The sequence below is a fragment of the Cololabis saira genome, chromosome 2, assembly GCF_033807715.1.
Source record: "Cololabis saira isolate AMF1-May2022 chromosome 2, fColSai1.1, whole genome shotgun sequence".
Lineage (NCBI taxonomy): Eukaryota > Metazoa > Chordata > Actinopteri > Beloniformes > Belonidae > Cololabis > Cololabis saira.
This window is the reverse complement of record NC_084588.1, coordinates 1,949,875-1,974,065: the sequence shown is the minus strand read 5'-3', so window position 1 is coordinate 1,974,065 and position 24,191 is coordinate 1,949,875. Positions and strand designations below refer to the sequence as shown.

The window sequence follows — 24,191 nt, the reverse complement described above, 5'->3', positions numbered from 1 at the left end:
ACATTTCCTGTTTCCATCTGTTCTTTTAATGATTTCTATCTATTAAATAAATGCTCTCTGCTCTTGACCAGCGTTTACTGCTGCTGCATCTGGAAACTAGAAAACCAGCCCAGCAGGAATATAAGGTCATGGAGACAGACGGGCGAGAGAACGAGCAGAAAGAAAGACCAGAATTAAATTAAAGAGGAATGAGTGTTTACGTGATCTGGAATTATTCTATAATTCTCTCGGCTTTAAAATCTGGATAAACCAGCCACTTACTTGGAATTAAGTTTAATTAGGAATGGCCATTTTCATTCAGAATTAGGTGTTTACATGGTCATTTTTACTCATTTTAAATGGGATTTAATTTTAATTCTGAATTAAAGAGGAATTTCACTTCACATGTAAACACACTCTGTGTGAGGCAATTCTTTCATTTTAAAACAAACACCACGAGGTTTCTATAAAAGAATGTGTTTTGTGGGGGACTCAGCAAACGGCGGAGGCCGTACAAGTGGACATATCGCTTCAAAAAACCATTCCCATCCACAGCAGTATTAGAAATCAGTTTAATGTAAAGAACGATGCCCGATTGAAAATTATTTGAGAAAAATCGTTAACAAAAAAAGAAAAACAACAGAAAACAGCCTGGTAAATATGTGCAACAAGAAATGGACAAGGACAAAAAAGCATGATCAGGATCCGTTTACATGTGGTTCTTCATCCATATCTTCATGGTGCTGTTGATCAGGCATGTCTTCAGCGTAGCCCTGCTCCATACGCATCGCCTCGTCGCCAGCCGTGTCCTCCTCCTCCTCCTCCTCTTCCTCCTCCTCCTCTATCCCCGCTGGACCTGAGGTTACATTTCAACATTTTAATCCAAGTGAGAAACTCAAAATTAAATCATAAAAAAGGAAAATACTAAACAATAAAAACTGGTGGATGGCCACGCTGGTGGAAAAGATGTCAGGCCGTCTCAGAAGGTTCAGCTACCGGCACCGAGCACAGAAAACATCTCAGGAGAGTCAAATGACTAAGATGGGGTTGAGAAGTGCTGCATGGCCGCGGGGGGGGGGGGGGGGGTCCACCAGGCCGGGGGTCAGCAGTGTCATGTCAGCTGACGCCCTGAAGGTCAGCGGGAGTTCTGGTCATCCCGCTGCTGCTTCCACCTGCCTGCACCCCCTGTGCTTTTGTTCTATGTTACCGTGACAGACACACTTGGTTAATGAGCTTTGAGAGGGAGGTGCTATCATGCCCCGTACCTGGGGAAGCTGCTCTGTACCTGGGAGTAACGGCCCTGGGAGTAACAGTCCTGGGGAAGCTGCTCTGTACCTGGGAGTAACGGCCCTGGGAGTAACAGTCCTGGGGAAGCTGCTCTGTACCTGGGAGTAACGGCCCTGGGAGTAACGGCCCTGGGAGTAACGGCCCTGGGAGTAACGGCCCTGGGAGTTACGGCCCTGGGAGTTACGGCCCTGGGAGTAACGGCCCTGGGAGTAACGGCCCTGGGAGTTACGGCCCTGGGAGTTACGGCCCTGGGAGTTACGGCCCTGGGGAAGCTGCTCTGTACCTGGGAGTAACAGTCCTGGGAGTAACGGCCCTGGGAGTAACGGCCCTGGGGAAGCTGCTCTGTACCTGGGAGTAACAGTCCTGGGAGTAACGGCCCTGGGGAAGCTGCTCTGTACCTGGGAGTAACAGTCCTGGGAGTAACAGTCCTGGGAGTAACGGCCCTGGGAGTAACGGCCCTGGGAGTAACGGCCCTGGGGAAGCTGCTCTGTACCTGGGAGTAACAGTCCTGGGAGTAACGGCCCTGGGGAAGCTGCTCTGTACCTGGGAGTAACAGTCCTGGGAGTAACAGTCCTGGGAAGCTGCTCTGTACCTGGGAGTAACAGTCCTGGGAGTAACAGTCCTGGGAGTAACAGTCCTGGGAGTAACAGTCCTGGGAGTAACAGTCCTGGGAGTAACAGTCCTGGGAAGCTGCTCTGTACCTGGGAGTAACAGTCCTGGGAAGCTGCTCTGTACCTGGGAGTAACAGTCCTGGGAGTAACAGTCCTGGGAGTAACAGTCCTGGGAGTAACAGTCCTGGGAGTAACAGTCCTGGGAGTAACGGCCCTGGGGAAGCTGCTCTGTACCTGGGAGTAACAGTCCTGGGAGTAACAGTCCTGGGAAGCTGCTCTGTACCTGGGAGTAACAGTCCTGGGAGTAACAGTCCTGGGAGTAACAGTCCTGGGAGTAACAGTCCTGGGAAGCTGCTCTGTACCTGGGAGTAACAGTCCTGGGAAGCTGCTCTGTACCTGGGAGTAACAGTCCTGGGAAGCTGCTCTGTACCTGGGAGTAACAGTCCTGGGAAGCTGCTCTGTACCTGGGAGTAACAGTCCTGGGAGTAACAGTCCTGGGAAGCTGCTCTGTACCTGGGAGTAACAGTCCTGGGAGTAACAGTCCTGGGAAGCTGCTCTGTACCTGGGAGTAACCCGGTGATTCTGTAGCTTCTGCGTTGGTTTCTCAGGCGCTGCTTGGACATGCGTGTTTTGTTCGTGAGGGCAGCGGGGGCGGGAGGGGCAGATAAGCGCGCAGTGTCCCCAGCTTTTAGTGGCCCCTCTTGCAGCATTTTCTCCAAAGAAAGGTTCATTTAATTCAGGAGTTTTCAAAACCAGCGCATGTGTGAATTAAATGACGTGACTACTGGGATTAAAGTTAACCGGGCGAAAACGTAATGATGAAAAGATAAATAAAATAGATTTTTAGACATACGAATCGATTTTTACCCCCCCAAGTGTTATTTGTTGGTCATTAATAGGGAGTCAAACAGGATTGAGATATTCATTATTAGATGTAGAGCATGTTTGTTGGATCAATGACAACAATATTACCGCTACAGAACTAAATTTAGTGATGAGCTGATATGGCAAGTTAATCAAACCCGAACGCTGCACCGACCTTGTCTGAGATCTCTCCCGGGGATCTGTCCGGCCTGCAGCATGCCTTTCAACCGCTCCACCTCCGCTAGAGACGAGGCGTTTGTGATGGCGTTCTGAAATCACAACATTCAAGGACAGCTCAGCGCGTAGAAGCGGACAGGATTACTGTGCTGTGAGCGTGACAGCCGCGCTGCATCTTCCCAACTAACGGTCCAATCAGAAAACGAGCAGCTAGCTATGAATTTCAAGCTGACCTTGATGGCTTCCACATCTGCCTGAGACGACCCCGCCTTCTTCTTCTCGGGCTGGGCCCCAACCCCAGGAGTGAAACTGGGAGAGAAACATCAGAAAAATAAATACATACATACAATATATAAATAATATAAAATAAATAACCCGGAGTTTGGTAGTCTTGATTAAGATTGAAGTTGGATGACAGCTGAGCAAATAATTATTATAATAGTAATGATTATATTCATAAAAATAATAATAATAATTAAAGCTGCAAGCAGCGATGAACGGCCCTTGCACCCTTGTGCACGTTCAGGCTGCAGTGGAAGCTTGTATGACTTCATGTAGATTATTCAGGCCTGGACATTTAGCAGATGACACCACCCACGACTCTCTATATCAAACCATTCAAAAGGTATGGCAGAAAATAGGAACTATCAAATATTGACCAATCAGAAGAAGGGGGTGGGCTTTTTGGCGTCTAGCGTCGCCACGGTAACGCTTTTGACTGAGAAAAGTAATGCGTGTTGTCGCAGGATGGAGAAGCACATTTTGATGTATAACACACCTGGGTGCACGTTACGGTTAAAGGAGCTGTATGTAAGAGCAATAATAAAACGAATCATAAAATGACCCCGATATGTCAACAGACATTTAAAAATCATGTTCATTTCAAATACTTATGTCACTGACAACAGCACTCAAGCCAGGATATTCCAGTTTAAAAAGAGGAGTTGCAGCCCTCAACTGATGTTTATGTTGTCATTTTTTGTTTTGGCCTGAAGCTCCACCCTCCACCTATCTCCCAATCACCAAGTCAGTATTGTTTCTGAAGCTCCACCCTCCACCTATCTCCCAATCACCAAGTCAGTATTGTTTCTGAAGCTCCACCCTCCACCTATCTCCCAATCACCAAGTCAGTATTGTTTCTGAAGCTCCACCCTCCACCTATCTCCCAATCACCAAGTCAGTATTGTTTCTGAAGCTCCACCCTCCACCTATCACCCAATCACCAAGTCAGTATTGTTTCTGAAGCTCCACCCTCCACCTATCTCCCAATCACCAAGTCAGTATTGTTTCTGAAGCTCCACCCTCCACCTATCACCCAATCACCAAGTCAGTATTGTTTCTGAAGCTCCACCCATCTCCCAATCACCAAGTCAGTATTGTTTCTGAAGCTCCACCCATCTCCCAATCACCAAGTCAGTATTGTTTCTGAAGCTCCACCTATCTCCCAATCACCAAGTCAGTATTGTTTCTGAAGCTCCACCCATCTCCCAATCACCAAGTCAGTATTGTTTCTGAAGCTCCACCCTCCACCTATCTCCCAATCACCAAGTCAGTATTGTTTCGGCATCCGGGTTGCCAGCTCGGCTCTAATTATGGCAGCCATGGCAGCCTACGTTCCTGCTGCATTCTGCAGCCTACCTGGCAACCTCTGGTCGGGGGGAGGAGGGGGAGGGTACACGCCGCTCAACAATATTTGGAAAGTGACTGCAGTACCAGTTTTGGCCATTTCTTACAGGCGGCTCCTTTAATTGCCGAAGGAATGGCATAAATTGCGCCAAAATTACACGATTAATTCAAAATATTCAAAATGGCAGACTTCCTGTTCGGTTTCAACCATGGCGCCAAGAGACTTTTCTTTAAGTTGCGACATGATACAGGTGTGTAGCGATTTTCGTGCATGTACGTCAAACCGTATTGTGGGGCTTGAGGCACCAAGTTTTCTAGGGGGCGCTGTTGAGCCATTAGGTCACGCCCATTAATGCAAACCATTAAATATCAAATTTTTCACAAAAAATTAACGATACGTGTTGTGGAGGTGACAAACTGTAGCGCGATATTGGGTTATTAATATATTGTGTTTACTAGTAACATCTATTGGTGCAGCGGGATCACGTGACGACCTCGACCCGCGGACCAAAATCTGACTACGCTCAGAAGAAACTAGGACCGTTTTACGTCCCGATCACGGGACTCTTGGGGGGTTTTGAGCTTGGAACTTTTACTTCTAAGGTGAGCATGAATCAATCTAGTTTATGATGTAAAGATTGTGTCGTCCCCAAAGGTGGGAGGATGAAGCGATACCGGGTTCACCTTACGACCTCAGGCTGGAGCAGGTGAAGCTCTGAGCTCTGGCACAAGATCAATAACAGTCATGGTGCATTTGGAGTTTGGGTCTTTTCAGTTTATTTACTTATTTAATTTTAGTTGTTAAATTTATGGAAAAGAAAAAAGTCAAGCCATACATGAGAGAAACCATCCAGTTTGTGGCTAAATATTTGTACTTTTATGAATCTGAAGATGCATAATGCAAACCTGACATTTACTTTTAGTTCAGTTTGTGGAAAATGGTTGTCCTGGCTTTCTCTTTAAAACTTAAACAGTTATAAAGAATTACAAACTGGAACAATAGGGCAAATGCACAGTATTGTTTTGTATTTTGGGTCTTTCAAAGACCATTTTTCCAGTCATATGTTCCTCATTCAAGGTTGTTAAAAAAATACTGCTATAATATCGTATCGTTATCGTGAGATTAGTGTACCGTTACTCCCCTAATAATAAGTGACGTTAACAGTTAACGCGACACATTATTTTCATACGATACTGTTTTTTGGAAGAAGAGTTCTAGTCCTTTAAGGACCCGACAGGGTTGTAAATGTGTCCCTGGTGTGTTGTAGGCCCACGAGAAACATGAACGTTGTTAGAGAACAAGATGGAGTAACAACCAAACACGGAAGGAAAAAACCTGCGTTTGGTCTGCATTTGGTCTGTCGGGAAGGAGCTACCGGGGTTCACCCAGCACAATCCAGCTGGGGGACAACTCTGATCTTACGTTTTGACCCGTCTGCCGATGTCCTTCGCTAGTTGAGCCCCTCGTTTGCCTTTGAACATTTTCTCCGCCTCCTGCCGTTCCTGTGACAATATCAAACACAATATTTCATTTCACTCCCAGAACTACGCTTGACATCATTTTACACTATTTCGTTGCACTAACCTTGAGCTTTACTTTCTGGAAGTCGAGCACACGGATCTGTGGGATCTTGTTGATGACGTAAAGCCTGTAATGCTTTTTGTTTGTCACCGGGTTCCTTAACAAACTGAAACATCATTGAGTCAAAACATGTTGGATGATAATGAGCGACACACGACACACAGAACCCCCCCAGCGTGAGCGTGTAGTAGTAGTAGTACTGGTACCTGAGGAGGGTTAAGGTCTTCACTGACGCCAGCGGGTCCAAGTCCCCCTGGAAATGACAGAAACAATCAGAAAACAACCGGAACAAAGAGGTGACCCGTCTGCAGTCCTGGAGGATTCAGAACCGTGGAACCGGAAAAATGAGACGATACACAGAAACAACTGAAAAATTGTAAAAGCCACCCAAAAAAGTTTCAAGAAGAAATAATGATATTGATATAGCTGATGTTTGACTAGACCAGGGCTCGGCAACCCGCGGCTCTGGGGCCGCATGTGGCTCTTTAGCACCGCCCTAGTGGCTCCTGGAGATTTTTCAAAAATGTTTGACCTTTTTTTTTCCTTTTTTCCTTCCTTTTTCCTTTCCTATTTAATCTCGATATTTCAACTTTTCTTCAACTTTTTTTCTCAACATTTTGGCTTTTTTTATCGACTTTTTTCTCGACATTGACTTTTTTCTCAACATTTCCACTTTTTTCTCGAGATTGTACTTCAACGTTAATCTTGACATTTCCCCTTTTTTCTTGAAGTGCATAATGAAAAAACACAATCTCCCCCCAGTTCTAACTAATATAGAAACATGCAGCATGTGTTGTCTTCATTGTAAGGCTGATACAAGACTTTTTGTTTTTTGCGGCTCCAGACATATTTGTTTTTGGTTCAATATGGCTCTTTCAACATGTTGGGTTGCCGACCCCTGGACTAGACAGTCAAACATCAGCTGTACTACATTACAGCTTTGTGGTACAATGAATGTGTTTTTAATGTTTACGGCAGTCCGGTTCAGGTATGAGCCGCATGTCCCAGTTCAGTAGCCAGATCCCAAAGAGGACGGGTCTTACACACACGGGCACATGACTCCCGGCTCAGAGAGCTGCACCAGGGGGGTCCATGGAGCTGTCCACATCACAGAGTCATGATGCCAGCTCATTCATTTGACTAATGGCGCTTTTACACTAGTAAACCTACTACACCTACTCAGCGCGACTCGCCTCTCCTCACGTTTGTTTTTAGACACCCAGATGAGAAGTGGGCGGGTTGGAGTGAAGCTGCTGTGACGTATTTGATTGTGTGATCTAAACGGAGCTGCTGTCCCCCTGCCACTGAGGAGGGCTTGAGGCTACGCCTCCGTCAGCCTATGTCAGCCTACGTCAGCCGTCTTCAGCCTGCGTCCTCCATGCCGGAGCTGTTCATGGCGCCACTCCAGTGGAGCGTGTGAGAGGGATGACCAACAACCAACTGACTTGTCAGGAAAAACAACAAATAACCGACAGGTCTGTTGTCAACCTGCAGCCCTGAGACGTGGCTACTGCCCACTTTCTCTCTCTTTCTTACTCTGTGGTGTTCAGTCCATTCTAGGGGTGCAACGGTTCAGGTAGCCCACAGTTCGGGTTTGGTTTTTGGGCCACGGTTTCGGTTTGGTTTCGGTTTGTGTTATGTGCATGAAAAGAGCTTTTTTTCCCCAAAATTATCTGTTTATTTCTCTTGTCACTTTTCAAAATGTACTAGAATTACTAGAATTCTTTATAGTCAACAGCCTCTTAATCTTGACAACTCAGTACAGTAACTTAAGTATACACTACTAAATACGTATGGGATAATGCCCGACGATGTACATTATCAGAAATATATGGACGACGCGGGGGCGTGAACCGTCTGGTGCAAAGCGGAGGACGCTTTCCCTCCGCAAAAATATTGTAAGTTATAATTATAATTATTACAATATTACAAAATATTGTAGCGACCCTGATATGGGAGAGTTACAAAGTTGGGGAGATCAGCCTGAATTCTCTCGTCTCTCTGCCGGTCACCGGACTGCACGTGATGAAGGTGGTGGTGGCAGAGCCCCGAGCTCTTCTTCAGGTGTTCTAGTTTCATTGTTGGGGGAGTTTGCCCCAGACGTTAGAGTTGGAGTCTGCCTTTGTTTGTGACTGGAAAGCTGTTCCTTTCCTTCCTGTAAATAAACCGGCTAGTGGAAGAGCCATCTCCGCCTGGTCAGTGTCACGTTTCACTGACCGGGACCAGCCCGGGACCAGCCGGTACCAGCCGGGACCAGACCGGGACCAGCCGGTACCAGCCGGGACCAGACCGGGACCAGACCGGGACCAGACCGGGACCAGCCCGGGACCAGCCCGGGACCAGACCGGGACCAGCCGGTACCAGCCGGGACCAGACCGGGACCAGACCGGGACCAGACCGGGACCAGACCGGGACCAGACCGGGACCAGCCGGTACCAGACCGGGACCAGACCGGGACCAGACCGGGACCAGACCGGGACCAGACCGGGACCAGCCGGTACCAGACCGGGACCAGCCGGTACCAGACCGGGACCAGCCCGGTACCAGCCGGTACCAGACCGGGACCTGACCGGGACCTGACCGGGACCTGACCGGGACCAGACCGGGACCGCCCGGGACCAGCCCGGGACCAGCCCGGGACCAGACGGTACCAGACGGTACCAGACGGTACCAGACCGGGACCAGACGGTACCAGCCGGTACCAGACCGGGACCAGACAGGGACCAGCCGGTACCAGCCGGTACCAGCCGGTACCAGCCGGTACCAGACCGGGACCAGCCGGTCTGAACTGCAAGTTTATCTGGGCCTTTAGGGACCACAAGTCTGCAAACAGAAGAGATGGTTGTGACTCACCAGCTCCTGGATGCTGTTGTTGGTCAGAACCAGCTCTCTCAGGCTCGGCAGCGACTGCTCCAGACTCTCCCCTATACGACTGAACACACCACCATGTTAGGAGGTCAACACGTGCCCCAAACAGCCCCGATGTCCAAGCTCGGCTTGATACCTGCACCAAATTTAACCTTTCTCTATCAAATTGTGACTTAATCACCAAAGCTAAGAAAATAGACACAAGTGAGAAATCTTATCTGGAATCCAAACACACTTCAGGGATGAACATCGCTGACATCATTAGTCAGGAAATGATTCCTTAAACATCCATGCTGAAACTTTATTCATTTAGTTTATAACAAATCTTCTGGGACTCCCACGCAGATACACATTTTAGAGTAGCTTGAAAAGAAAACAGCCTATTATCATCAGGGATCAGAGAGAAACTTGAGGAAGAGTCATTTACCAGATCCTGTTGTTGTTCATCAGCAGCGTTTTCAGTCTTTTCAGCAAAGGGAAGCCGTCAAGCTTTCTGACTTCATTATCAGAAAAATCAATGGTGTCAAACTGGTCCAGAGTAGCTCCGAGGTTTTCCAGCACGGGGATCTTATAACCTGCAAGACGCCAACACAGAGAACAGCATGTGTAAGTAGGGGTTGCCACCCGTCCCGTAAAGTACGGCATTGTCCTTTATTTGAGAAAAAAAATTTGCGTCCCGTATTGAACTAATACAGGATGCGATTTGTCCCGTATTTTCATGAACGCCCCATAAACACGTCCGTCACACACACACATCAACACTAAAATACACACGTCCGTCTCACACACACACATCAACACTAAATTTAACAATAATTAACAAAATAAAACACAGGAAACATTAAGGCCAGCAAAACGTTTGTGGCAACAGGACATGCTGCGTCTGTGCCCAGATCTTATATATATGTGTGTGCCAGACAGCGGGGAGGACTCGGGCTTCACCTCCGGGTGGGAATTGGGAATTAAAAGTTGCGTTCCGTATTGAACCAATACGGACATGTATTATGCTCTTATTGATGTCATAATCTACAGGTGAAGGTCGGAAAATTTGAATATATTGCAAAACGTAATTCGTAGTAAAAGTAACTAAAGGGGAAACAAATATATCATTTCACCACTACATTCAAAGTGAGATATTTCAAGCCTTTATTTGTTATGATTTTGGTGATTAAGGCTCACAGTTTATGAAAACCCAAAATAAAAAATAAATTAGAGAATATTTTATGAAATCAATAAACAGTTCCATCATCAAAATTTTAACAAATAAAGGTTTAACATATCTTGCTTTGCATGTAATAAGACTAGGTAATATATTAGTTTCACCTTTTAAGTTGAATTATTGAAATAGATTAACTTTTACACCATATCCTAGTTGAATTATTGAAATAAATTAACTTTTGCACCATATTCTAGTTGAATTATTGAAATAAGTTATTTTATACCATATTCTTCACCAGTAGGCTATATTCTACATCTTTGCTGATACATACGTAGCATATTTCAGTTGCTAGTATGGTTGGCGGTCTGTACAGTCATGCACTTTAAATCAAAGCATTTTGTTTTTCATATAAAATAAACACATTTTTATGCAGTTTAGACGTTTTGGGGCTTTTTTTTTGGCTCCTGCGCTGCTGAAATCAGGGCGTCCCTTATTTGTATTTGTGAAAGGTAGAAACCCTAGGTGACTTCAAACTGAAATAAGGGATTTATTCAGACCGCATCATGCTGGTAAACTACGACGGTACCAACTGTTGCACCTACATAATAAACACACACGACCGGGAGATGAAAGCTGTGAAAGGACTGGACTGGTTTAAAGTGGAGGGAGAATAAAGAGCGAGGCCTCCCCTCGCCCAACCCGCTCACCGCGCAGGTCCAGCTCCCGGTCCCGCACCGGGTTGGTGTACTGGGCCGCCTGCTCCACCAGCTCCGCGGATAGCTTCACCATGGCGACGGAGACACGAGGAGACGAGGGACAGGGTCCAGGTCTGGTACCGATGCGGGTCTGAATGAGCGCGGCGCTGCACGCTGGAGCAGAACCGGCCTGGACAACACTTCCGCCGGGGGAGGGGGAGCTGCCGCCCCCTGCCGGCCTGGAGGAGGAGCTGCCGCCCCCTGGCGGCCTGGAGGTGGAGCTGCCGCCCCATAGACAGACGCCCCATCGAGCGCTGCAGCGATACGTCAACCTCGCCCCCATATTGGATGTTCAAGACTGCGCTGTAAACTAATACAAGTGAATGGACTTATTTTCGTTTTACGTCTCATTTATTCATTCACACACGCACTAATATACTTGGGAAACAGTTAGGCACCCGATATAATATATTCAATTTTCTCAGATGGCAAAAATAAGAATTTTATTAATCCCACATAGGAGTAATTCTCTCAATTTTGTCATCAACAAAGCATATTTTATATAAACATATTTTACATTTTTCAAGTGACAAAATAACATATTTTAACCATTTTTCAGATTTTTTCAGTTATATTATTGTCTGAAAAATGCTTCAAATATGTTATTTTGTTATTTGAAAAATTTGAAATTTGTTTTGTTGATGATAAAATATGTTTCTCTATTTTTCTTATTTTTGTGAGGGGGGATATATATTGTTTTTCGGCACTACCTTGTTCTCTATAGCTGATATAACATGAATTACACCTATGTGGGATCAATAAAGTTCTTATTTTTGCCATATGAGAAAATTAAATATATTATATTTGGTGCCTAACTGTTTCCCAAGTATATTCGTGCGTGTGTGAATTCATAAATGAGACGTAAAACATACATTTCTTTGTAGAAAGTCAATTTACTTGTATTCGTTTAAAGCGCAGTCTTGCCACATCCAATATGGCGGCGACGTTGACGTATCGCAGCAGCCTGCCGGCCTGGAGGTGGAGCTGCCTTCACCTAATTCAGAATTTTTTGAACTTTTTTTTACTGATTTTTGAAGAAGGATAATTCGACAGGATTATTGCATGGTAAATATAAGCACATTAAGAAAATAGAATTCCAAATGTATTAAATGGCCTATTTTGCCTAAAGTTAAAGAAGTAATTTTTGAAATTATGAATAAGGTCTATCCTGTGGCAGAATTTCTTAAAAAAGATTTAAATTTGAGGTAGATCAATGTTCTTTCTGCAAAAAGGATGAAGAAACACTGGATCATTTGTTTTATCAATGTCCTTTGTCTCATTGTTTCTGGACAGACATACACAATTGGATATCTCTTAAAATTAATAATGTTCCACCTTTTGAATTAAGCCATGTTATTTTCTTTATGGATGATTTGGAATTTTCTGTTTCTGATATTAATATAATTTTGTTACTGGGTAAGTACCATATTCATTGTGCCAAATGGAAAAATTATAAACCCTCCTTCCGGTGTTTTATTAACGATTTTAAGATTTTTTTCACATGTCTCAAAAGAGTAGAAAACAAAAATGCAAGTAAAATAAGTCTAAACATTGCTCGTTATTTGTTATTCTAATTTAATAATTCCTTTCATTTTCTATGCCCCATTATGTGAATTTAAATGCTTAATTTATTTTGTTATTCATATGCACCTTTGCACCCCAGTTTATATATCCTAAGCCTAAAAAAATTAAGTTCTGTTTTTTTTTAATTTAATAAGTCAGTTAACGATTTAACTTTGAAGGAATTGTTCTAAATAGTAAAACCTTCAATTTCCAGACTGACAAATGTTTTGGTTTTACACAGAGTACCATTTTTGGATCATTTTTTTATTTTTCCACAAGAAATGAATACAATCTTCTCTAAATTTGATCTCTTTAGGGATTTTCAGTACTAAGGATACAAGATAAACTGATCTGACGATTCTTTAGGACTTAGAAAATAACCATGTCAGGATAAATCAATCATTAACATAATTAAAACAATAACCATTCATTATGTAAGATGTTTTTTAAACAAATATAACATTAATGTCTGCCCGACTGAGAATCTTTGAGAGGGAAAAGGACACATTTAATCAGGTGTATTTTGGTTAAACCAAAGATCTTCTATACACGGTTTATAGAACGTCTCTGGTTAAACGTCTGTTCTTCACAAGCTTGACGCGGATCACAAACGCGGGTGGACGGTGACGGCCGCTAGGTGGCGGTAATGCGCCTGCGCTGTCTGGAGCAGCAGCAGCAGCAGCAGCAGAAGAAGAAGACGACGACAACAGAACCACGTCATCCCGTTCTCAGTCGGGCGGAAGCAGGTTTTCTGTTCTAGACTCCCTAAAACCTAAAACCCTTCGGTCTGTTGGTTCTTCCAGGCTGAATCCCAGACTCAATCCCGGCTGAATCCGGGCTGAATCCCGGCTGAATCCCAGGCTGAATCCGGACTGAATCCGAGCTGAATCCGAGCTGATTCCGGGCTGATTCCGGGCTGAATCCGGGCTGAACCGGCCCCCCCGGACCCTGAGATGGACCACCCGGAGCAGCAGCCCCCCAGGAGCGAGCTGAAGAACACGGACCTGAGCTTCCCGAGCCTCGCTGGTAACTCCTGCTGTTATGATGATAAACTCTTTTAGGGCTGCAACTATCCAATATTTTAGTAATCCAGTATTCTACTGAAAATTCCATCAATTAATCGGATAAAACATATTTTTGTTAATTAAAGAGCGATTATAAATATACATAACATGTTAGATGTTAATTGACATTACTTAGACTAAATTATATAATCCAGTAGGTTCATGGCTGTGCATTTAAAAACCCTGAACTTACACCAGTTGATCAAATTCACTGCCTTCACTCAAAAAACTAAGGATCTTACCAAGAAATGTTCTTATTTCTAACCTAAAAATGCCATTACACCTGATAACACACATCACTTAAAAGGTTAGGTGTTTTTCCCACGTGTTTCAATTGAACTTTCATTTGTGTCAAGCACATTTTAAGTTCTAGTTAAGTTTTAAGATTTTGAGTTTTGGCAGTGTTCAAAATAAACTTCTGAGACCTGCTGTATTGGAGCACATTTTCTTTTAGTTAAAGGGAACCCTGGCTATTAAGACATGTAGGTCTTAAAAGATAAATGTTGGTATCAATTATAACAATGTGATATAAAAATCAGTTTTGATGTCTTTTGTTTTTATAAAATTTGAAAATATAATTTAACTCGTAGGTCGCCATTGTTGTTTACACCGCAATGCATTCTGGGTAGTGACGTCACACGGTTGCACCTGCTGGCCCCCGTACACTGTTTTGACTGTTCAACGAGATAATCCAGAGGATAAACATGTCATCTGTTCAGCCGTTTCAATTTGAACCCGAGCACAAGGTCAAGGAGGAAGACAACACTGAAAACATATCTCAAAACGAGCCAAATGAAGACCAAAAAAGACGGGATGAGGCGAGAGTGGGACAAAATCCCAGCAACTGCGTCTCAATGCAAACAGAGGAGGAGAGCGTTTGCTGTCAAGAGCTCGTGTTTTTGTCAGCAGCTGTTCACTTTAAGCTATTGTGTGATAAAACGTATTCCAATATCAATAATTCTGGAGATTATTAGCATCCACCGCTGTCCTATGCTTTATAAATCATTAGGACAGGTGGCGCCGCCAGGATTCAATTTCCTAATATTGCCTGAATATTAGACTATCCATTAGGTAGAGGATAGATTGGTTGGCTATTCAGAGTTCAATAAGTATTTCAAAGATCTTTTTTCCTCAAACAAAACTTTGCAGTGACAAATTGGATAAAGTGCGCACGGCGCACTACAGATATGGTGACATTATTATGCGCACCAGAAACACAGATGCAAACATAAACATTAAGGTGTCAGCGCATCAGAAACACAGATGAAAACACAGCTAAACAGGTGCACCTGTTTAGCTGTGTTTTCATATGTGTTTCTGATGGCGGCGCAACAGAAACCCAGATGAAAATGCAGCTAAAAACATTAAGGTGACGGCGCACCTACAAAAAAGTAAAAAAAAAGTACCGCACCATAAAGCATGAACAATAAAAACACCATAAAACTCAGATAGACTAACCGACCACACGTTTCAACTAGCAGATAGCCGATGCTACAATAAAAACCCCAGCCAGATCTGGCGTCATTAAATTAAATAAAGATGTTCTTGCCTATTTGACACGAAGTCTGCGCCTCCCGTTTCGTCAAAGTCCCGGGCCAGTCCCCTCAGCCTCTGGTCTGTCATCAAACGATGGACCCAGCACGTACCAAAAATAAATCCTTCAAAAAAAGGGTATGCACAGTGCGTACAGGATTCCGGCTGGCTGCGCCGCTGCATTATATACAGTTTAATGCACTGGTAAGATGCGCACGACTCTGATCTTTTTTTTTTTTTTACTTTTTTGTAGGTGCGCCGTCACCTTAATGTTTTTAGCTGCATTTTCATCTGTGTTTCTGTTGCGCCGCCATCAGAAACACATATGAAAACACAGCTAAACAGGTGCACCTGTTTAGCTGTGTTTTCATCTGTGTTTCTGATGCGCTGACACCTTAATGTTTATGTTTGCATCTGTGTTTCTGGTGCGCATAATAATGTCACCATATCTGTAGTGCGCCGTGCGCACTTTATCCAATTTGTCACTGCAAAGTTTTGTTTGAGGAAAAAATACTTATTGAACTCTGAATAGCCAACCAACATATCCTCTACCTAATGGATAGTGTAATATTCAGGCCGAGTGAGACTCTGAAATAGAGCAGTGGACGGACTGTTTCTGTGCCTATTACGAAATTGAATCCTGGCGGCGCCACCTGTCCTAATGATTTATAAAGCATAGGACAGCGGTGGATGCTAATAATCTCCAGAATTATTGATATTGGAATACGTTTTATCACACAATAGCTTAAAGTGAACAGCTGCTGACAAAAACACGAGCTCTTGACAGCAAACGCTCTCCTCCTCTGTTTGCATTGAGACGCAGTTGCTGGGATTTTGTCCCACTCTCGCCTCATCCCGTCTTTTTTGGTCTTCATTTGGCTCGTTTTGAGATATGTTTTCAGTGTTGTCTTCCTCCTTGACCTTGTGCTCGGGTTCAAATTGAAACGGCTGAACAGATGACATGTTTATCCTCTGGATTATCTCGTTGAACAGTCACAACAGTGTACGGGGGCCAGCAGGTGCAACCGTGTGACGTCACTACCCAGAATGCATTGCAGTGTAAACAACAATGGCGACCTACGAGCTAAATTATATTTTCAAATTTTATAAAAACAAAGACATCAAAAAGGTTTTTTATATCACATTGTTATAATTGATACCAACATTTATCTTTTAAGACCTACATGTCTTAATAGCCAGGATTCCTTTTAAAACTGTAGCGGGAACAGATGTTTAGAGGAACCTATGTATGTACCGGGCTAGAGGGGGGACATATAGGAGAACGGACCAGAAGAATATAGCGTGGATTGAAAATAAAAGTGAAATACCTGCTTTGAGCTGCAAAATTAAACGATTCCTCGAGGCAGAAAACATTCCTCGATCATTTTTTGTTATCGAATTACTTGAATTAGTCGAGGAATCGTTTCAGCCCTAAACTCTTTAAAACACTAACGAGGCCTTTATGACAGGATTTAGACATTTGATAAGAAATAAATACCTGCGCTGCGTCCGAAATGCCATGCTAAACAATATATACTCAAAAATTATACTTAAGTTCGGCACACTTTTTAGTAAATATCAGTAGTATGCATTTATTGGGACGTACTACTCGGAGCCACACGGCACTTCCTGCCATTGGGAGGGGGAGTTGTTACCATGGTAACAACACCTGTCACAGCAGCAGTAGCAGCTGTTACCATGGTAACAGCAGCAGTAGCAGCACCGCTCCGCTATTTCCCGTTTATTCTGGCCGAAACAAGATGACATTATATAATATTATTATATACCAATTTATAATATTAATATTATATTATAATATTAATATTATATAATAATATTATTATACTTAATATTATACTTATGATATGTATCACTTAGCAACCAAACACTGCTGCATTGCATTGTGGGAAGTTTCTGCTTAGCTAGTGTCCATCAATCCACACTAATAAAATTCTCCAGAATGAGTATGGATAGTACATACTATTGAGTACGTATTAATGTTTCGGATGCACTAAAAAATCTAACGTATGCTACTGTTTTTGCTACTCATTAGGGTGGAAGTATGTGATTTGGGACCCAGCTCCGGCGTTGCCTGGTGGGTGTAGTTGTTGTTCAGCAGGTTCCTGGGACTCAGTCCTGTGGTTGTTCCGTGTTTCCTCAGTGGGAGAGTTCCTGTCCCAGTACGGCTGGTTCCTGCTGGCCGTGTCCTCGCTGCTCTACCTGCTGATCCACCTGCTGATGCAGCACCTGAGGAGGAGGCCGAGCCCCCCCGGACCCCTGCCAGGTAACCCCCCCCGGCCTGGCCTGGCCATGCTGAAAATCCTCCTACTGGAGATTCTTGGGGAGCACCAAACCTCCCTCCTATCTCACTAGAGGACATCAACCCTTCATGAGGAAATCTTCTCAATCCGTGTATCATGCGTTCTTTCCATTTTCAATTGGCAATCAAAAATCAAAACATGAAAAAGTGACTGGTTATTCCGGCGTCAGGTAAAGTTTGTGCTGTAAAAAGTGCAATTTATACATATAATGGTAATCACATGGATACCTCACGTGTGGGACTACATTAATTCTTCCAACCCGACCTGCAGCATGCACCCCCAGTGAAGACAGATAGCCGGTCATGAACTTTCGGCCATATGATGGTCCCGTCTGTCACGGGATTACACATTTACTGTCAGTGTTTGCTATATAATGTATAATATTTGCAATATACTGTGGACATCTGAATAAAAACTTCATAAATAGATTGAATCAAAGCGCTCTCCAGCTCTGCGTCTGATATAGGCTGCATCTTTTTCTCCTCAGATCATGCCGAGCACAGAATCTTCTGACGCTCATTTCTGAGCATTGCAGGAGACACATAGCTGCAACGTGCAGGAAATGTGTTTGCGCATCAAACCGCTGAGGAACAAGTCCTTAATCAATCTTTAAAAAATAATCCTTAATCTGTTGTTCCAGCGCCACCATGGTAGCCATGGTTACCTGAACTGCCGCGTACCATGGATGTAGAACCGCCGGGTCACGTAAACCCGACCAATTAAATATTAAAATCAAATTCAGTCCTGTGGCCCGTTTTTCTATTTCGTATTTTTGATCTGTGGCTAAAATTGAAATATGAAAAACCAGACGTTTTTTGTGTTATAATAAAAAACAAAATAACCAGTCACTTTTCCATGTTTTGATTTTTGATTACCAATTGAAAATGGAAATAACGAATGATACATGGATTCATCTCCATTGCTGATATAACGGTGTTGTGTTTGTGTCTCTGACCATGAAGACGTTGAGCTGGTATCCAGAAGACAAGAGGGCATGGAGGCGGCGAGGAAGAGGATGCAGGAGGACCTGGACGCCAAGGCGGCCGTGTTCCAGGAGAAACGCAGACAGGTCAGTAGCAGGTGGAAGCAGAGGCTGCGGGTCCAGGCCCGGAACACGGCTCACATGCTTTCTGTTTCAGCAAGAGGAAGAGAAGAGGAGGCAGAAGATCGAGAGCTGGGAGAGTATGAGGCAGGGGAAGAGCTGCAGAGACCCCCCCAAACCCTTGCAGGCACGTGCACACCTTTACTCTTCTCTTCTTTTTTGTTGAATATCTTGCAAACAGGATTTATTGTTTTTTAGATGAAAAGTTGTGTTCACAATAGAAGTGATGTTATCTCTAGGGCTGGGTATCCATTCCAATTTTTTTTTGAGAATTTGGTTTTTAGCATTTTATGCAAATGTAACCCCAAGACAGTATATAAAGTAATGGAAAATAGACAATTTATGCAATTATAACTGAAAACTTTAATGTTTTCCTAAAATGGATCTTAAGACGTACAAATCAATTTTTAGTTATTAATATGAGAATCAATTTAGAATCGGAAAAATTTTCAATACAGGCCTAGTTATCTCCACGCTGATGGAAGTCATGGTGCTAGAGATGACGTTTCAGTGAAGAGCAGTGTGAGAGAGGAGGCTGTGCTGGATACCGGCACCCACGTGCACATCCACGTGCACATCCACGTGCACACAGACAGAAGCACTTCACCGGTCATGTCATGGTTTTGTCAGGAAAAAGTGGTTACCGTATTTTCGTGACCATTCGGCGCATCGTGTGGAAAGGCGCACCCTCAGTTTTTTGTGTCATTTTTGGATTTAAAACACACACACGGTGCACCGACCGAAAAGGCGCCGTCTACACACACATGGAGCGCCGCCTTACAACACACACACGCGCGTGCACAACAACAAACGGGAAAAAAAATTTAAAAAAATAAAGCAGGAGCAAAACCTAGTTTGATTGTACTTTATTCAAGTTATTACATTAATCAAACCCATCGAAATCTCCATCCTCCGTTTCTGCATTCACCTGAGCCTGATCAGCTGAGACCGGGAGAACTGATCAGCTGCGACGGGCAGAGCCCGCAGCTCTGGCCGCGCTGCAGCCAAGTCACTTTCCTGCCGTGCGGCCTCTCGGAAATGATGCCGGCTTTTGCGAAAGCTGGAACAACAGTCCAGCCCAGCAGACACGTCAGCCCACGCATCTACAATCCTTCAACAGTCGACGGAGCCTGCCGCCCGTCGGGAGCAGCGTCTCCTTCTCGGTAGGGAGTCCGAGTTTCCCCGTCCGCTCCAGGGTCCTGCCACGGAGCCGTCGCCGGGCAATCACGGGCAATTCACCCTTTACTACCACGCCTTTATGGATCCGCGTTAAGTCGACGCAGTCCTACGTCGCAGGCTCTGCGTCAGTGTAACGCGGAACCATGAATCAGCCTTTAAATAATACAATGGGTGCATTGGAACATTGGGCACATTTATAAAAAAAAAAAAAAAAAAGAAGTTTATATGCGCCTAATGGTCGCAAAAATACGGTATAAATAGATGATTGCTGCTGAATGTGGTGAGGGGAAGTTTTGGTAGGAGGACCTTGTCGGTCACTGCTCTTGCTTTGTCCTGACCCGTCTGTCGTCTCTGCAGGAGGAGGAGGCCAGCTCGTCAGCCGCCAAACCCAAGCCGGACAAGAAGCCGCTGCGCAGTACTGGTACGTGTTGGAGCGGTACTGGTACGTGTTGGAGCGGTACTGGTACGTGTTGGAGCGGTACTGGTACGTGTCGGAGCGGTACTGGTACGTGTCGGAGCGGTACTGGTACGTGTCGGAGCGGTACTGGTACGTGTCGGAGCGGTACTGGTACGTGTCGGAGCGGTACTGGTACGTGTTGGAGCGGTACTGGTACGTGTCGGAGCGGTACTGGTACGTGTCGGAGCGGTACTGGTACGTGTCGGAGCGGTACTGGTACGTGTCGGAGCGGTACTGGTACGTGTCGGAGCGGTACTGGTACGTGTCGGAGCGGTACTGGTACGTGTCGGAGCGGTACTGGTACGTGTCGGAGCGGTACTGGTACGTGTCGGAGCGGTACTGGTACGTGTCGGAGCGGTACTGGTACGTGTCGGAGCGGTACTGGTACGTGTTGGAGCGGCTAAAGGGCCAATCCCAATACACCCCCTACTTTCTACCACTACCCCTAAAAATGAAGCCACAGATTTTAGGGCCCTTGTAATCTTCCCAGGGCCCTGTCCCAATACTCCCCCTACTCCTACTTTTCAGCGCTACCCCTAAATGTAGCTTGCTACGTCACTGCGTGGTTTACGTTCCGGTACGTAAGCGACTGCGTAGTTACGTTTGCACAAACGTCACACCATATCAGGAAGCCCAGAGCTAAAAGCTGTTTTAATTTCAGCTGTAGTGCTGTTAATATGACACTTTATTAAGTTTTAATATTTTTTCAGGCGTAAAAGTAACTGTTAAGATCCCCAACCTGGGCTCAGTTTATCCAAACAACGCCTATTAAGAAATTTGCTCAGAAAAATTTCGGGATGAGAACTCGGGAGCTGATTTATAGTTCCGCGTTACACCAACGCAGAGCCTACGGCATAGGGTACGGCGCAGGGTACGGCGCAGGGTACGGCGCAGGGTACGGCGCAGGGTACGGCGCAGGGTACCGCGTAGGGTACGGCGCAGGGTACGGCGCAGGGTACGGCGCAGGGTACGGCGCAGGGTACGGCGCAGGGTACGGCGCAGGGTACGGCGCAGGGTACGGCGCAGGGTACGGCGCAGGGTACGGCGTAGGGTACCGCGTAGGGTACGGCGCAGGGTACCGCGTAGGGTACCGCGCAGGGTACCGCGCAGGGTACCGCGTAGGGTACCGCGTAGGGTACCGCGTAGGGTACCGCGCCCGTCGCCGCATAACCCACGCCGTAGGCTCTGCGTTGATGTAACGCAGAACCATAAATCAGCCTTTATTCTGTTGAGGTTTGAAAAAGACTTCGCAACAACAAGCAAACGAGTGATTATGTACATTCACTGAGTGAATATTATGAAAGTAAAATATATATTGTAATCAAAACGCATTTTTATGCAGAAACTAACTCGAAATATAGATTTTATTCACTAAAAAATAAGAAATGTCCGCCATGTTTTTTTTTTTTTTATTCAGTCTGCAAATGACGACGAAAAGCATTCTGGGAAATTTTTCTGGCCCTCGGTCAGCTAGTCAGTCCCTCGCTGTGAAGGGTTAGATTCATACTCCCTACCGCTCGTTATGTCCACTAGCCCTAGATGCAAAGAGGAATTGGGACACCACTACCCTCACAGGGACGCACAACATTTAGGGGTAGTGCGGAAAAGTAGGACTAGGGGGGGAATGGGACTGGGCCTTAGTCTCACTGCAGCGTGACCCTTCCATCCTGGTCCTGCTGGCAGCCCGGGGCGCCCCCTGCTGGCAGCAGGACCAGGGGCAGCCCGGGGCGCCCCCTGCTGGCAGCAGGACCAGGGGCAGCCCGGGGCGCCCCCTGCTGGCAGCAGGACCAGGGGCAGCCCGGGGCGCCCCCTGCTGGCAGCAGGACAGGGCGCCCCCTGCTGGCAGCAGGACCAGGCTGCAGGGACTCGCTTGTTGGAATTCCTCAGCGTGCCGACGCAGAAAACGAGTGGTTGGTGTCTGTAAATACAGCTTCTCAGCAGGGTTATAATAGTTTTGACTTTTTCTCCTTCAATTCAGTTAGTTTTAATTCGTTTTTAGTGTGGGTTTGCTAGTTTTTATTAGTTTTTATATTTTCAAAAATGCTTAGTTTTAGTTTAGTTTTTATTAGTTTTAGTTTTAGTTTTGACGTCACGGACCGTGAGGCGTTCAGGTGCCGTAGCTGCCAGTTGGAGATAAACGGCCAGAGCGGAATAAATGAATCATACCAAGAGGCTTATATTGACAGGGACCAAAACGGAGGAAATTATATCTATAATTTCAGTTCGTTTTATAGTTTTATATATATATATATAGTTTCAGTTAGTTATCGTTTTTGTCTTTTAATTTTAGTTTTTATTTAGTTCAGTTAACGAAATTGTTTTTTCAATTTTAGTTTTTCGTTATTTTGTTTGTTTTCGTGAGCTTCTCAGCTGTTGACAATCCTTGAACAGGGCCCACCTAGTAGCCCACCTAGTAGCCCACCTAGTAGCCCACCTAGTAGCCCACCTAGTAGCCCACCTAGTAGCCCACCTAGTAGCCCACCTAGTAGCCCACCTAGTAGCCCACCTAGTAGCCCACCTAGTAGCTCTCTGGGAATATTGCCATATTGAATGCAGCAAAATAAGAAGAAAGGAGGGAAAAGCTCCTGTGTTCCTGACTCCTCTGCCTCTCTCTTCTCTTCATGTGTTCCAGACTACAGCCCCCTGTCCGGGCAGGGCGGGGGGGCGTCCTGCACCTGGAGACCCGGGAGGAAAGGCCCGTCGTCTGGTGGATGAGGTTAAATCCTGTAAGGGGTCTGGTCTGCACGACCTCTGACCTCTTACAGCCTGACGTGTACACCGGCTCACTGAACCAAAGCTTCACTGACACCGTTTGGACATCCTGCTCCGCTCCGCTGCAGGAGTGAGGCCGCCGCTGAAATAACACTGATGTCTCACTGAATCAATGAAGGGTTAGAAATCCTAGCTGGTTTTTCCACTTTTGTGACAAAACTGTTGTCAACACGGGTGTCAAAGCAGAAACTCCGGTTACCACCCAAATCCCTGTTAGACTAACAGAGAGCCCAGGGTGCTCTGGGGGTTACCATGGCTACGCTAGGAGACGTCTACATGACATCTCTGCGTTAATGCTAGAAGGAAGTGAAGACCGGTGGAGACGCTCCAGTAACAGAGACTGTGTTTCCAGCATCAATAACCCTTTTAAAACCCCAATATTGGCAATAACCCGAATTTACACGGCCATGTAAACACCAATAACCCCTTTGAATAACCCGAATTTGCTCATATTGGGGTTTTTAAAAACCTGAATATGAGCCCTGGGTTACTCCTTTTAAATAATATTGGGTCATGTAAACGCCAAACGGAATATCCCCATCGGGCATGATGGGGGTGATTATCTCTGGGTAAGGGTGGGGGGTTTCTGCTCTGGGGCCAATATTTCGAATGCAACAAATGTGACAGATGGAAGCGGGTTGGTGATCTGCGATAAGTGTTGAAACGACTCTCCAGCCGTTTGACATTCCAGTGATATTTCAGGGGCGTCTTCTCCTGAGCTGGGAGATTATACTCCTATACATCCTGTCTCCTCAATTAGCAAAGTTTATAGTTTATACCTTGCGTTTCCTATTTCAAAGTTTCCATTTTCTGTACCCCTCTGAGCCGCTGGGATGTCCCGGTCCTCTGCTCGGGTGAACGTGTGCAGTGAAAGCTGGTCATGAAGCCGGTCCTGGAAAGGGGCTTGGACCCGCAGGTCCGGCTGATGAATCACAGTCGTGTGTCTGGTTCTGTTTGTTGTTTTCATCATTGCCAGCTTGGATTTAGAGCTGCCGTTCCAGCAGCTCCTGGAACTGGTGAGCTGTCTCTGATCACAAGAGTTAATAGACGTTTCAACCGCAGGAAATGTCTCACTATATTGAAATTTAAGGAGGTTTTGTCTGTTGTGTTCATTTTAATGCAATAAAGGCTATGATTAGAAGTTTGTGTGTCTGACTGCAGTTCTGTGATGGAGCTGTTCCACAACCAAACCCCCCACAGCCACTCACATCACCCCCAACTGGTTTAACCCAACCAATACAAGAGCAGCTAACTAATGAACCTGGACAAATTAGATTACCAGAAGCCCACTG

The 24,191-nt window shown here is 45.3% G+C and overlaps 2 protein-coding genes across 2 annotated transcripts; one reads left to right on the top strand and one right to left on the bottom strand.

Moving 5' to 3' along the window:
* Nucleotides 1-537: 537 nt before the first annotated feature.
* snrpa1 (small nuclear ribonucleoprotein polypeptide A') lies at nt 538-11,056 on the bottom strand. The gene is made up of 9 exons (XM_061735943.1): nt 10,861-11,056; nt 9,422-9,569; nt 8,980-9,058; nt 6,333-6,379; nt 6,130-6,232; nt 5,968-6,047; nt 3,152-3,227; nt 2,917-3,010; nt 538-835 (listed from the first exon to the last, which is right to left on the bottom strand). Exons 1-9 carry the CDS (start codon nt 10,940-10,942, stop codon nt 678-680), a joined length of 867 nt encoding a protein of 288 aa, XP_061591927.1. The 5' UTR covers nt 10,943-11,056; the 3' UTR covers nt 538-677.
* A 2,287-nt stretch (nt 11,057-13,343) lies between these two features.
* selenos (selenoprotein S) lies at nt 13,344-24,040 on the top strand. The gene is made up of 6 exons (XM_061707762.1): nt 13,344-13,497; nt 17,230-17,352; nt 18,352-18,458; nt 18,529-18,618; nt 20,028-20,091; nt 22,760-24,040. The coding sequence occupies exons 1-6, from the start codon at nt 13,425-13,427 to the stop codon at nt 22,840-22,842; spliced, it is 540 nt and encodes a 179-aa protein (XP_061563746.1). The 5' UTR covers nt 13,344-13,424; the 3' UTR covers nt 22,843-24,040.
* Nucleotides 24,041-24,191: the final 151 nt, after the last annotated feature.